This window comes from Oncorhynchus kisutch, linkage group LG27, assembly GCF_002021735.2.
Source record: "Oncorhynchus kisutch isolate 150728-3 linkage group LG27, Okis_V2, whole genome shotgun sequence".
Lineage (NCBI taxonomy): Eukaryota > Metazoa > Chordata > Actinopteri > Salmoniformes > Salmonidae > Oncorhynchus > Oncorhynchus kisutch.
The window spans coordinates 24,295,663-24,308,338 of record NC_034200.2 but is presented as its reverse complement, the minus strand read 5'-3'; the positions used below and the strand labels follow the sequence as shown (position 1 = coordinate 24,308,338).

Here is a 12,676-nt window from a genome sequence, read left to right as displayed (position 1 = left end):
CATTCTTAAAATAAAGTGGTGATCCTAACTGACATAAGGCAGGGAATTTTTACTAGGATTAAATGTCAGGAATTGTGAAAAACTGAGTTTAAATGTATTTGGCTAAGGTGTATGTAAACTTCCGACTTCAACTGTAGCTCCCAATCGGTTGCACAAACAACCAACAAGTATGGTCAGTCCAATAACAGATCTTTAAAACTTACACGCTGGACATATTTCCTGTGAGTCCAGGACAGGATTTCCGAAGCATACACCAGGCCAATGAATGAGTCCAGCGAGACCCAATGGACTCAAATCCAACATTTAGTGTTGAGTAGGCTAATGTACCCTTCAGCATAGGCATCATATAGCCCAATACGCATCCTCTCAGCACTTTGTTACAACAGTAACACCATCCATACACCAAATCGTAAAACACACTAAATAATTGTAAATATATTTTTTAAATAAATAAACATAAGCTAGGTTGCCATCCAATTGACGACAGATGATTTTCATGTGAATATTCTAAAATCCGCATTAAAAACACATGCGCATTTTACCACCAGAGATGCGTTTCCATCAAATAGACTTGTTGAGGATAAAAGGTTGTGTGTGATGACAGAGCACATAAAAATACCTTCTACGGTTAAATTCCCATGTATGAAATTTAAAAAACAAGTTAATCGGGTTTCCGTTGCATTTTCAACTCTGATGATTTTCGCACAAAAAATGTTGCGTTAGATAGCAAGTGTGTCCACTCTGATATTGGCAACTGCGCTCTAGCCAACAGCTCGCAGATACAGTGGGGATAGGCCTTTAACTAACATGAGATTATTATGGCGAAAAGAGCAAGATCATTTTTATTTGTCAAATGACAGCCAAGCAAGCAGCGATGATCATGTCACCAGAATAAGACCCTCGATATTTATTGGAAAGAAGCATCAAGCTCATCACCTTGTACTTTCACAACATATTTCATCTGTAGCCTAATAAACTGCATACTTTCCCGAAGTAGTGGGAGGACCACGTCCTCGCATGACTCCAAGTTTACTTCAAATATTGATTTAATAATCATCATAATCATCATATCGCACATAATTATTTATATATTTTTTTAAATCCCACCTCGTCTAGCGTATTTTGTTTGGAACATTTGGAAAGTTTACAGGCAAATGTTCTGTTTCCATCAGGACTGTCATGACTTTTATCCGCCATATACTTTACTCACATAAAAAAAAGGTTGGATGGAACTGGTTATAGAAAAGAAAGAGCATAAGACCAAACCTATTCCACAACCCTTCCTTCTCCTTAAACTCTCCATTCCCTAATTTGCAGTGTTTAGTCCCAAATGGAACCTGGTCAAAAGTAGCGCACTAAATAAGGAATAGAGTGCCATTTGGGATGCAACTTAGGTCTAGGTGGTTGAGGAGTACACCAAGACTCACCTCAAAAGGAGGCCCTCTGGGTGTGTTGTCCTGGTCTGGGTGGAAGGCCCCGGGGGGCAGCCGCTTGCCCATCCTCTCCCCCACCATCGGTCTGTTATCCCCCATGCGGTAGGAAGGGTCCCAGTAAAAATCCTGCATTTTCACATCCGGGTACTTCATCTTCTTGTCCATGCTGTTCTGCTGGGGCACCGTCTGCATGGCGTACTGCTGTTGCTCAAAGAGCTTGAGGGGGTCCTGGGGGCTTCCCATGTAGTAGGGCTGCTTGACAGGCATCTGCATGGCCTGCATCTTCTGCATGGTGGGCTGGGTCTGGTGCTGCTGGCCCCACATCTGTCCAGCCTGATCTACCTGCATGTACTGTTGGTCAGGAGGAAAACAGGACATTTGTCCCAAAAAAATCCCTGCAGCACAACACACTAAAACAGTCCATCTATGCAGGAAAAACATGACGCCCGTCATACATTTCAAGTTGCAACGCAAAACAGTAAAACTGCCTCTAACAGACAAGCTCATTAATTCCGGCAGAAAACATTTTTTATTTAAAAAAAATCTTTATTTAAAAGTCAGTTTAGAACACATTCTTATTTTCAATGACTGCCTAGGAACAGTGGGTTTACTGCCTTGTTCAGGGGCAGAACAACAGACCTTTACCTTGTCAGGTCAGGGATTCGATCTTGCAACCTTTCGGTTACAAGTCCAATGCTCTATCCTGTAAATAACCATTCTGGCTTTCAACAGACTGGACTGATGTTATCTATTAGTATCTTACCAGACCAGAACCATTGTGATCTATAATTTACCTGCTGCATCCCTGGATGGTGAGGTGGGCTTTTGCCCAGCTGTACTGGCTGCACGGGCTTGGTGGGTGACTGCTGCTGTTGGACAAGAGCCTGGACCTGGAGCTGCACCTGCTGCATGGTCTGAGAAGGCTGTTGCTGGGGCTGGCCCTGGGGGGCCCCTTGGTTCATCGCCCCTGGCACTGACGGCCTCTGCTGGCTGTATGGAATGTGCGACGGCTTCCCAGTCTGAACCTGCACCTGCTGGATGCCATGAAAAATACTTCTTTATGGTATCGTTGTTTGGTTCTAAGCACATTTGTATATGTTTGCACAAGAGGATCAGGGGGTGGTTTTCCAAATTAAACATAGCCCTGGACTAAAAGTCATTTTCAATGGAGATTCTACATTAAAAGTCCTTTTAAATCCAGGATTAGGCTTAATCTGTGTCCGCTATTCTGGCCCTTAGAGTTGAGCATGTCTCCCTTTACCTGCTGGGCACCGGGCTGCTGAGGGTGGGAGGCCGACTGCAGGAACGGCCCGGGGACAGACATGCCCGTAGAGAAGGTAAAGCCCGGATTCATGGAGAACGCCACAGGAGGAGGGATCACATAGGCCGGAGGGGGGAAACCTGGAAAGATCAAGTTAATTTAATTTATTCACATGGCAGAATACAATTGAACTGCAAACAGTTTCAACATAAAACAGAGAAGGTTATTCACTACTCTTAGATCTAAAAATCTTTTAAGTGTCAAACTTTTCAAATCTAGGCACTGTGAGAGGTGGTGCTAGTACCTTGTCGGCTGGGCAGTGGAGGGAAGGCTCCCGGGTGGTGGATGGGGATGAACTGGGAGGAGCAGGTAGTCTGGGTCTGAGTGACTGGAGTCTTCCTGGCCTCAGACACTGGCGTCTTCCTCATATCCGACTGGGCTTTCACCTGCATGAAGACACACAAACTCAGTCAGTAAAGTACTTAAGCCTTCAACCACAATAAACATGTCTGAATCCCAAAGGGCACTCAGTGGGCCCTGGTCAAAAGTAATGCATTCTATAGGGGGTAGGGTGCTATGTGGGATGCATACATACAATCACAGGATATATCCCAACTTAAAGAAAAACAGTTTATTTGTTTGACCTGTTTCCCTGCGTCTGCAGCTTTCTCATGGCTGTTCTTCTTCACCTCACTCTTCCTCTTGCCATCCCTCTTCTGCTCTCCTTTTCCCGGCACCCCGTTGCCTTTGCCGAAGTCCCTCCGTTCCTTCCCTGCCTCCTTCTGGTGGTGATTGCGGCTGGGCTCCCTGCTCTGCTCCCGGGGCTTGATGTTCTCCTTGAAGGTCACCACGGGCCTCTCGCCGATCTCCAACACACTGTTCTGGGTCTTGCCCATGGACAGGACTGACTTCAGGCCCATGTTGCCCTCGTTGGGGGTCTGCTCACTGTTGGAGGACTCCTGGAGCACAGGGGCATCCTTCTCCTGGGGCTCCTCGATGGCCAATTCCTCAATGTCGGTGATGAACAGCAGCAGGCCGTCGCTGACTTTGTACTGAATCAGCCTGAAACAGAGTACACACAAGATTATTTTATTATCCAATGTACATGGGAGTCCAAAGCAAACTTGTCTTCTGCTTTATTCCAACCCCTCCAAAATACACAGGCCGTGTGAAATACTGTTGCATCTTTTAAAAGTAAGCAATTATTCAAAGATGGAAACTGCTTTTATATTGTTGTTATGGATGTGGTAGTTCAAAACAGTAATGGGTAGAGAGGAAGACACACCCTGGCTGGTTGTCTGCCACCCATTTCCCCAGGCTGATGAGCCTCTGATGACGGGCACGGACTGGCAGACCCTCCTTGTCCACAGCAACACCCTGGTGGCCTTTAGTGAAGTCAAGGGTCCTGGAAAAGGAGTACACAAAAATGGGTGGCAGACCATGGTTAATACAATAAAACATGGTATGCACACAACGACACATTCTATATGGAAGAGAGGCTGAGCCAAAAGGGGATGTACTGTATGTACCGTAGCGCTGGCCTGAGAGCCAAAAACCCCTGCAGTTCAAACTCCTCTGGAAGTGGAGTCACTGGAAGAGAGAGGTAAGGGACATTATTTAGAGACAATCAACAAAAAGTGAAACAAATTTGTATATCAAAAGCAGAGATATCGAATAGCCATTACATGATGCACAGGAAACATCCTCTTCCTTTGGTTGGAAACTGTTCAGAATGGACACCAGCCAAGGCCAAACACTAAGGTGAAATAAGAGCAAAATCTTGTTTAACTAAATGTAGACAATACAAAACCACATTCAAAAGTATTACTGCTATTGCTAAGATCTAAAAGAAAAAAGTCCAAAACAAATAAAACACGCTACAACACCAGACAGGCAGAATGTATCTAAACACCTAGAGGGCAAACAGTGACATTGAAAAAGAAAAGATACACATACTACTGTCGTCTGTCCACGGCACCATCCTGAAAAACGGTAGGTCGTAGTTTGAGCCAGTCCAGGGACACCTTGATGGCTGGCAATGGACATTCTCCCATGATCTCCTCTCCTCGGTTCTTGTTCAGCAGTGCTCGGCTACACATGACACCAAGAAATGACACTGTGGGAAAGAAAGAGGGCCTTAAAACACCAACAACAACCTGGCTCCTTGAATCAATTCCACAGAGAGTGAGGTCGAGGAAAGAGAAACAGGTCATCTGTTAGATAGTGGGGCCGTGAGAAAGCACCCTGCAGTTGACACAGTTCAATCTAAGATAACTGATTTGGTAACATCGATCTGTACTTCCAGATTATTTTTTAAAAAGCAAGTAAAACTCCAAATCTAAAAACAGCATTTGCATAACCACGAACAGCCATGTCATTCACAAGGTAAGATGTATCGTGCATATTGAGAGACAATTGGAGTTGGGGACATACTGAAGAGACCGAGAAGTTGGAACCAGCCGATTTGCTCCTCGGAGCTGAAGCTCTGGTCATCTGTTTCATTGCCGAAGTCCCTCAGATGGTGCAGCTCAAACATGTTGATAATTGTGATGTGGACCAGCTGCTGGGAGCTGAAGGCTTTCTGCAGAATCAGCCGCTACAAAAAAACAAGGATGTTTACGCTACTTTCATATGGAATTGGGGTAGCTTCAGACATCTTCGGGCAGTTTCCTGGATACAGATTCTGCATTGAGAATAATTAAGTCCAGGACTGGGCTTAATCAGTGTCCGGGAAACCGGCCCAAAGACTTTCATAGAATGGTACATATCCAAGACCACTATTATCTACGCTTACAGACAGACTTCACAGTATGTTGCCTATTACAATTTTTTTAAAGTTTATTTTTAAGATCTGCTAATATTTGTTTCAAAACCAATTCAGTCTTTTTTTTGCCACATTCTTGCCGGGATAAGCTTTTCTAATCGCCAGTGCACGGCAAGTTGGAGTAGATATGAGCCTGTGTCTATTTTAATAAATCCATTGAATAAACACCATCAAAGAAATCAATTATTAATTTGTTTTAGGCAGGTCTTAAGAAACATAAGCCTAATAAAATGTATTCAAAATAATAAAATGCCATATTTAGCTTTTAACTATGTTATTAGTCTGTGCAGCCTGAGGAAATCAATAGTTAATTAAACAGACAAGACACACTTAGGCTACCCTGATCACAGTCACAGATTTTATAGTAGGCTATGAAGATAAATGAAATATAACACAAAATACGAATAATATTTTTAACCACACAACTTGAGTCACGGCAACGTGTGGAACCGCTGTCATAAAAAAAAAGTAATAATTTATAAACAGAGCCCAAGCTTTTCTGATCCCTGTTTCATCTCTTTCCTACCCTCACTCCACTCCACTTTGTTAGGGAGCAGGGTCTTACATTGAGTATCCTCATCATGATACCGATAGAAAATAACAGCAATCTATATTTTCCAAAAGCATGCAAGTATCATGTTCATATTTCACAGCCTCCGTGGGCTTTTAGACAGTTGCCTATACGTGATAGAGCAAAATAATAGACCTGCTCTTGATTTAGGCTACATTATTGCATGCTAAATGTTTCTGGTCAGTGATAGATGAGGAAACAAATAGATGTGCTTTACCACCTCCACATATTTGCCCAGCCAGAGAGTTAACCAAATACAGACAGATTCAGTGAAACAAAATCACACTGATTGATTAAGTCACAGGCATTTGGTCAGGAGTAGGCCTAGTCTACTAAGTGACTGAAGAGCAAAATAATCCACTTGTTAAATTATACGGAACTAAAATATAAAAACGCAACAATTTAAAAGATTTAGCTGAACAGGGTTTATATAAGGAAATCAGTCAATTGAAATAAATTCATTAGGCCCTAATCTATTGATTTCACAACTGGGCAGGAGCTTAGCCATGGGTGGGCATAGGCCCACCCACTGGGGAGCCAAGTTCTTCCCCCAACAAAAAGGGCTTTATTACAGACATAAATACTCCTCAGCAGCAGCAGCAGCAGCACCCCACCCCCCCAACTTGACAAGATGATCACGAGCAGCACTCACCTCAACTTAGCTAACACTTCCCTAGGCTAATTGTAGCCTAACCAATATCCAAACAGCGAGTCAGTCAAAAAATAAAAAATTCAATATAAATACTTTTAATTTTTTCTAAAAATTACCAGACATTGTTTGATATATCAAGACGATAGAGTCCCCACGCTTGTCTCAAATCAGCGCTGAAATAGTTGACCACACACTATTGCTATAGTCTATTGCTTCAAATGCATTATAACTATTGGATAACTTTGGAAATTTCAGTAAGCAACAATTTGATGGCTTCAATTGCATTAGCCTACTTTACTCCGATATTTATGTAATTCAGTGATATTTATTCAAACAGGAATTATATATGGATCCATCTTGTTGAGATTAAGAAATCAGTGCATGAGTGGGCTATGCGAAAACATGGGTAAAGGGACATGCCTTGCAAAGTTTAGAACTGCCAGGAGGATAGTAGTAAGGGGCGCTGCTTAGCAACCATCCAAGACCTTAAGAGCATAGTGTGCGTGCCAATGCTGCCTCAGCATTACAGATACATTTCATACTAAGCCGTAAGCAGAACATTACCGCAATCATGACCAGGTCATCAGGCAGAAATAAAATAGAGGCTTTGTCGCCAGTAATACCTTTCATCTATAAAGAAAAGTCGGCAAAAAGTTGACAGGCTGCTTAAGTTGGTGGAAACACGTCTTGGTTTGAAAGGTGTATATCCTTAGTTCCCCTTCACAAAGTATGCAAGGATTTAAACTTTACTTTAAAACATTACCTGAAACTGTTCTTCCAGCTTTTCTCTCAGGTTGTTAAGCTTCTCCAGGCTCTTGCTCAGGTAAACGTGACCATGGAACTTGATGAAGGCCTTGATGAAATCTGACACACTCCACTTTGTTTTGACCTCATCGCGGCTGAGGACGAGACAGGGATTAAGTATACATGGAACAACTTTAACTCCATACACTGTAAACCAGCTGGGTGATATCAACACCAGTTAAGATGTAAATCAAAATGCTCATTAGTCCCATCCCAAATTATGGTTGATAAAGGTGGGAAAATAAATAAAGCTAAGCAAAACATCTTCAAAAGAGCAATTGAAATGAGGCTAAAATAAAAATGCTCAATGATACCTTTCAACAGCTTTAGCGAGAGCTTTCTGCAGGTTGGTGGAGGCTGCAGGGAAAGGGAACTTGACGGCAATGCTCCTGCAGTAGTAGAATATCGTTGTGAGGTGGTCCCCTTTAGAGGAGGCCAGGATGGCCAGCTGATTGTAAGGCTGACCTGTTGGAGGAGAGACATTGACAGATCAACAGAAGACTCCGTATACGGAAATGATTTCCTTGTCAGGTGAAAGAAAAAAAAGCACATTAATGTTGCGTGTGTCAGTAAACAAATACTGTACAGGAAAACTTCTGTATAAAGTACTTACCATTTGAAGGGACAAGTTGAGCTGCGTGTCTGTAATAGGACTCCGCTTGGCTGGTTTGGTTGCGATATCGTGCTGGAAGGGGTAGCATATTAAAAAAAAAACTCCTCAAAGCATTGTTTTGACCACAAAATGGTCTGCGCAGTTAAATTATTTTGTAGCGATAATGTGACAACACTCACCGATGTCTCCGAGGTGGACGAGACAATGCTGGCAGATATAAGAGCAAGAGCTGGGTTGGGGTTTTACAATGGCGCTGGTGTTGGTCTGTTTATTGCTGATAATTCCAAGCTGAGATGACTTCACACGGCAAGGCAAGTCCACGTTGAACACGGTACACAGCTCCTGTAGTAACTGTTAGAGGCCAGGATTAACTATTATTAAGAGCAGCTGAGTTCTGCCTCATTTTCACATTGTAGATCTTCAAATATAATTTGTGTAATGTGTTGACCCCAGTTTTGAAACTGTCCTGACTTTTGTTATTAAATGTTTGATGTATGAATGTTGTTCTTTTGTATATAATGTTTTCATGTTTAGACAGGAAGCTACAAAAGTATTGGGACAGTGACGTTTCTTGTTGTTTTGGCTCTGTATTCCAGAACTTTGGATTTTAAATTAAACAGTAGACTAGAGTAGACTGTCAGCTTTAATTTGGGGGTATTTTCATCCATATCGGGTGAATCATTTAGAAATTACAGCACTTTTTGTACATAGTCCCTTCATTGTAAGGGACAAATTCACTTGTGTATTAAAGTAGTAAAAAGAGTCAGTATTTGGTCCCATATTCATAGCACGCAATGAATACATCAAGCTTGTAAATTATGTTGTACATTGTTCCCTGTTCAAATAAACTTAATAAATACATTTCAAGCATAATTTGAATTTCTGATGAACATACACTATCCAGTGCATTCGGAAAGTATTCAGACCCTTTGACATTCTCCAAATTTTGTTACGTTAGGCTTATTCTAAATTGTATTTAAAATTTAAAAAAAATCTCAATCTACACACAATACCCCAAAATGACAAAGTGACATTTCTGCAGCATTGAAGGTACCCAAGAACACAGTGGCCTCCATCATTCTTAAATTAAATACATTTGGAACCACCAAGACTCTTCTAGAGCTGGCCAAACTGAGCGATCGGTGGAGAAGGGCCTTGGTCAGGGATGTGACCAAGAACCCGATGGTCACTCTGACAGAACTCCTCTGTGGAGATGGGAGAACCTTCCAGAAGGACAACCATCTCCGCAGCACTTTTTTTATATACACACACACATATATTTTTTGGTTTGTTTTTTGCTTTGTCATTATGGGGTGTTGTGTGTTGATTGATGAGGGGAGAAAACAATTTCATCAATTAGGCTGTAATGTAACAAAATGTGGAAAAAGTAATGGGGTCTGAATATACTGTGTGTACGTGTACACACACACACACTTGTTTTTATGGTTATGACATTTTATTTTCATGACTGTCTTCATCCATAAACATTGGTTACGCAGTTATATGGCAATTGTGCCAGCCCTAGTTAGGCTACGTTTTAGTTGCAACTTACTTGTGTGTAGAATCCACTAGCTGCTTCGAGAAATAGGGACAGATTGGCCTGCACCTCACTTCTATTGGGGTTGGCTCGGTTCTTGGCTTGACTCTGTAGTGTTGTTATTTGATTTTTAAAAGCATGGTTCCAGCTGAAAAATAGAGGAAATTAAATACCTTTTAGTTTAATCAAACAGCTGATGATAATCAATCTAATTCCAACAATACAACAGTTGTATTGTGCATGAACGCAAGCTAACTCACTAAATATATCTACCGTCTTTCTAATTGTCTTGCAATCTTACACATATAATTGTATAATTGAGGACTATCTAATTGTTAGGAAGCAAGACTAAGACCCCTAGACCTAGCAAGATAATTGATAGTAGTAGGCAGGCTAATCAGTTTCATAACATAATCAATATAATGTAAACTGGGGCTTACAGATCTTGCTCCACTTTCTTGTCCAAAGCATACTCCAGATCAGTCACCAGCATCTTCTGGTACAAGTCCTGAAGCGCTTGCCTTGAAGTCCAGACCTCTGCTGCACCAAGCTTAAAATCTAGGGGAAAAGATGACACTCACTGATCTTTTATACACTTCAGATGGATACTAAACCACTAGAATGAGATTATATTTCTATAGGCTAAACATTCATCAAATAGGACTTCAACAGTAAGACTATTCATAGATACATATGTAGAATATGACAAATATGCAATCCCTGTCCCGGCTGTGGGGATTATCAACATCCAAAAACAGACAAGTATAAAAGTTTCAAGAACAAAAATGTCAACATTAAGAGAAGATATAATCAAAAGCAATACTGTCTGCAATTCATACTCTATATGCAGGGGTTGATGATTAAAACAAAGCAAGCCCAAATTTGAGGTGTGAACATACCTGTCATGTCAGCCTTCAGGGCCTCTGCCTGCCTGCTCGGTTGTAAACAAACAAAAGAGGCGGCAAGCTAAGTCAATCAATACAGACCCACTGAGAACCACATCTTACGACGCTACCTAGCATAAACCATAATGAATTAAGATCAGTGTATTGGATATCTAAAAAGATTAACATGAAAACTATGGGGATTAACGACAGGGTGTGCTAGTCCTCTGCCACTAATTCTTAAACTCAATCAAACATGTAACAGGAGATTTTATTTGTGGTTTGACATGCTGGAAAGGGATAGGCAAAAAACTACAGATACTACTAGTTTCAATGGAAAATAAGCACTATTTGCCAGAAAACAGGAGGAAACATATGTTTTCGTCTTATGTAATGGACTACTTCTCATGATCACATCTTTCCATCGCCAATAGAATGCATTATTGGATTACTATGGATTCAAATGATACAATACTACTGGTATCTCGTAAACTAAGCAGGATTGGCCATATTCTGTTGTTATTATCCTTCACCGTGTAGCTCAATGGTCGGGCTAGGGATGAAGAATACTAATATACAGGGCTCGCGCTACCAGTGTAGGGGGTGAAGTGTTTCTGCTCCTGTATTTCTTGAAGCACGATTTGCTCTAACATCCCAATATCTGTCAACCAAATATTAGCTAATTGCTCTCTGGTATAACAAAGGACCTGTATATTTTCATAAAAACAGCAAATTATTAGTTTCATGCACAGTGAATTGTCAATCCAGCAAACTCGCACTCAAACAGGCCAAACTGGAATGCATGTATACCACATTTAATCTAGCGTTAGCCAAAGACTGTCGCCAGTCGCTGGCTGGCTACGATTTTAGATTGCTTATAGTGGATGAATCTATGGTTACATTTGGCTTGCTGACTTTACTTGGCGTTTGATTTACAACATCCTTGCCTGGATAATCCAATGTCACTGACACTGGTCTGAGCTGCTAGGTAACGTTCTGCTAAAGCCAAGGCCCATGTAGCCAGCCATTTAAAAAATATATATTGTTAGTAATCAATGTGGATATAGAAGGTACACTGCAGTGACTGACGTTAGCTAACTAATCCAGTTTAGCTAGTTAAATGGTAGACATCCGGACTCAGGTTGACATCCATTAGCTAACTAGCTACCAAGCTAAAAACGACATGCCCAGCAGGCTAACACGTTAGCTAACTACCAAACAAGGGCAGGGGCGCTACTAGGTTAGCTGGCTAACGGCTGCCTATGATTAAACTAGTTATCCGTTCGCTAAGTAACGCGCTCGAGAATTAACTTAGTAACGTTAGCTAGCTATCAATTTTCCTTTCGACACATACTACTTCCATTCATTTGCTATGGAAATAACCATAATGGTTAGTAAAAACTTGGCTAACGTGTTATCGTATCGACCGAGCAAGCTAACGTTAACTAGCTAGTCACCCTAACGTTACTAGCGAGCTAGAAAACTACTGTGTACTTTAGCTCACTAACATGCTAGCAGTAACACCCATAGCTAATAACTGACCCTACTCACAGTCGCATACGTTTTTAACACGAATAAAAACAACAAGGATGGCACCTTTAGTGAAATTCCGTTCAAATGGTAACATTAGCTGCTAGCTCAAATAACGCGTTTTCCTGTGTTGTGCGTTGCTAGCTAACACTGCTGGCTAATTAGCTAGACAGAACGGACATTTATGGCGATATCGCAAATAAGATTAAGCAGTAGGTGAGAAGGGAAAAAAACGTATAAAATGTAGAATTTCACATTTACCGTAAATATTGGGCGCAGAGGTTCATCCTGTCCGATCGCCGGTCTTTAGACAACGACTGGTCCAAAAGCAAGAGCTACTCCCGGCGCCATATTGTTCGTCACTCTGTCACTAACAGAGCCACCGGCCCAGTTGCTGCGTTCTTGACAACTCTGAAACTCAAAAACCTCTGAGTTAAACATTTGCGTATGGTTTTTTGTGTAGAGCTTCCTATTGGTTGATTCCGATACTTTCCGAGTGGGAAACTCTGACCAAATAATTCTACGAGTTTCCAAGTCGGAATGTCCGAGTTCCAAGCTGTTGTGAAC

General features: G+C 41.6%; 1 protein-coding gene across 5 annotated transcripts in view; it reads right to left on the bottom strand.

Moving 5' to 3' along the window:
- smg7 (SMG7 nonsense mediated mRNA decay factor) overlaps window positions 1–12,539 on the bottom strand; it is a 31,833-nt gene extending 19,294 nt beyond the window's left edge. Inside the window, exons 1-18 of one of the 5 annotated variants that reach the window (XR_004205723.1) lie at window positions 12,371–12,539; window positions 10,595–10,626; window positions 10,136–10,253; window positions 9,711–9,843; window positions 8,338–8,509; window positions 8,159–8,230; window positions 7,860–8,010; window positions 7,505–7,640; window positions 5,128–5,290; window positions 4,651–4,810; window positions 4,380–4,450; window positions 4,224–4,284; window positions 3,980–4,099; window positions 3,339–3,756; window positions 2,999–3,140; window positions 2,695–2,834; window positions 2,228–2,467; window positions 1,428–1,784 (exon numbers count right to left, since the gene is read on the bottom strand). Coding sequence is in view for 4 of the 5 variants with exons in the window: in XM_020463530.2 (XP_020319119.1) it covers window positions 1,428–1,784; window positions 2,228–2,467; window positions 2,695–2,834; window positions 2,999–3,140; window positions 3,339–3,756; window positions 3,980–4,099; window positions 4,224–4,284; window positions 4,380–4,450; window positions 4,651–4,810; window positions 5,128–5,290; window positions 7,505–7,640; window positions 7,860–8,010; window positions 8,159–8,230; window positions 8,338–8,509; window positions 9,711–9,843; window positions 10,136–10,253; window positions 10,595–10,626; window positions 12,371–12,396 (2,712 nt within the window). In the remaining variant the exon portion in view is untranslated. The remainder of the gene's footprint in view (window positions 1–1,427; window positions 1,785–2,227; window positions 2,468–2,694; window positions 2,835–2,998; window positions 3,141–3,338; window positions 3,757–3,979; window positions 4,100–4,223; window positions 4,285–4,379; window positions 4,451–4,650; window positions 4,811–5,127; window positions 5,291–7,504; window positions 7,641–7,859; window positions 8,011–8,158; window positions 8,231–8,337; window positions 8,510–9,710; window positions 9,844–10,135; window positions 10,254–10,594; window positions 10,627–12,370) is intronic. The other 4 variants (XM_020463531.2, XM_020463530.2, XM_020463532.2 and 1 more) reach the window with 4 other exon arrangements.
- Window positions 12,540–12,676: the final 137 nt, after the last annotated feature.